General features: G+C 49.0%; 1 protein-coding gene across 1 annotated transcript; it reads right to left on the bottom strand.

The window, feature by feature from the left end:
* Positions 1 to 2: 2 nt before the first annotated feature.
* LOC127751932 (cytochrome P450 4C1-like) lies at positions 3 to 1,030 on the bottom strand (the record flags this gene model as incomplete). The annotated part of the gene is made up of 4 exons (XM_052276243.1): positions 979 to 1,030; positions 739 to 875; positions 563 to 653; positions 3 to 172 (listed from the first exon to the last, which is right to left on the bottom strand). Coding segments are annotated over exons 1-4 (450 nt in total), but the record flags the coding sequence as incomplete, so codon positions are not given.
* Between the last annotated feature and the right edge of the window lie 784 nt (positions 1,031 to 1,814).

Here is a 1,814-nt window from a genome sequence, read left to right as displayed (position 1 = left end):
ATGTCCAGGGTACAAAGGGTGATAAAGGCGTGCACGTTGATCGTGTCCTTCTGAAGCAGCAACTTTTGGACGAGAATGTCGCTGTTTCTGTTGAATACTTCGACGAACTGGTCCAAGATTCGGAAGTGGAAACTCGGAGTGATGAGCTTCCTTCGTGTGTGCCACTTCTTGCCTGGGTTTTTCAAATTGAAGAAAGAGAAGAAGTTAGAAGGGGCGATGCGCTGCGGGAGGGGTGTCAATATGCAGGCGCTTTGTTGCACAAATTTTTATGGCTTACGACCCACCACTTTTACCGCTACTGGTTTGATTTTGATCAAATAATTTTTAATTATTTTGTGTTCTTCTAACCACCTATCTTAAAATCGAGCAATTATAAATGGCCTTTTATGCAGGGTAAATATATTTTCTGACAATTATTACGGCACGGGTCGAAACAATGTGAGGCCTTTGTCCGCATGCTGGAGCCTCTGAGATAGGCAGACCTTAACAGCGAAGCTCGTTGGGTTGCCTGCCCTCCAGCCGACAGGCGGCGGCGTCCCAGAGCTAAATCCCCCCACCTCACCTGTGCTCGTCAGGAGACCCTCGCCGATCCAGGAGTGGAGCTGGTTGTACACGTCCGCCTTCTCGATGTGCTTGTTGCTGCCCAGGAGAATCTGAAATAGTCAACAGGCATGCTAAGACGCTGCTGCCCGGTAGTCGACTGCAAATGCAAACGACCCGTCAGGATTCCTCCTTTACCTCCAGGTCTTCAGGTTTGCTCAAGATGATGACAGCTTTGTTGTTTCCGACCCAAAGGCGAAAGATGCCGCCATATTTCTTTGTCCAGTCCTCAAACGCCTGCGTCTGGTCTGCACGCGGAGTTCTCCGGGAGGAACCTGTCGGGGTCGAACTTCTCCGGGTCGGGCCACTGCACCGGGTCGCGACCCATCTGGAGGCAACTGATTGTCACGTTGGCACCGGCCGGGATGACGTAGCCACCTGCGGAGTTCAATGATGGGGCATATGTGACAAAGAAAACTTCAAGTACCATTCGTACTTTGGTACCGTGAATAAAATGCTGATTAGGCATGGACCTTTGAAAGAGGTCCCCTTTTCCGCTGTTTGATTGTTCGTCCTCACGCGAAGCGTGCAGAGTGGACATCGATATCACAAAATAGTAGGCAGATCTGCTCTGGTTTCCGAATTTTAGAATACTTGAACAGGTGCGATGGACCCAGTCGAGTGCAATGCACCGGGTGGAAGGGGTGCCGCTTTGGAAGAGGGCACTATAGCTAACAAAATACTCCACTCTGCGACACAATGTACCAGGTGGCTGATGAACCCCGCTCATTGCTGTAGTTATGCTGCACCGCACGCACGAGTGCAGGCGGGTTGCCTACTCGGTCGACCCGTAAGGCGCCGTGCACAGGGATGATAGGCAAGCCCGCCTGCACTCCTGCGTGCGGGACAGTATAACTACAGAAGTGAGCGAGGTTAATCAGCCACCTGGTATATAGCTTTGGTTACACCCTCACAATGAACGCAGCTTAGCCTGGGATGCCTCCCACCTCAGGTTAGCCGAATGCCACTTATTGCGGAGCGAGTGACCTTTAGTGTTCACCAAAAGTGATTCGAGGCACTGTAAAAAATATCTTCGTAAATTTACAAAATATTTTGTATTTCCGATTTACAAAATATATTGTTAATTTACGACAGAGCATTCTTGCTCGCTAATGAATACTTAGTCGACACAGAGTACTTGTAACTTTACAATTTCAAATGGTAATTTTACTACACACATCATGTTGCCCATATTTTTTCCACAGTGAGTACTT

The sequence above is a fragment of the Frankliniella occidentalis genome, unplaced genomic scaffold, assembly GCF_000697945.3.
Source record: "Frankliniella occidentalis isolate FOCC.00 unplaced genomic scaffold, Focc_3.1 Scaffold2219, whole genome shotgun sequence".
NCBI classification, from domain to species: domain Eukaryota; kingdom Metazoa; phylum Arthropoda; class Insecta; order Thysanoptera; family Thripidae; genus Frankliniella; species Frankliniella occidentalis.
Note: the sequence above shows the minus strand (reverse complement) of the source record. Positions and strands in the feature narration are given on the sequence as shown.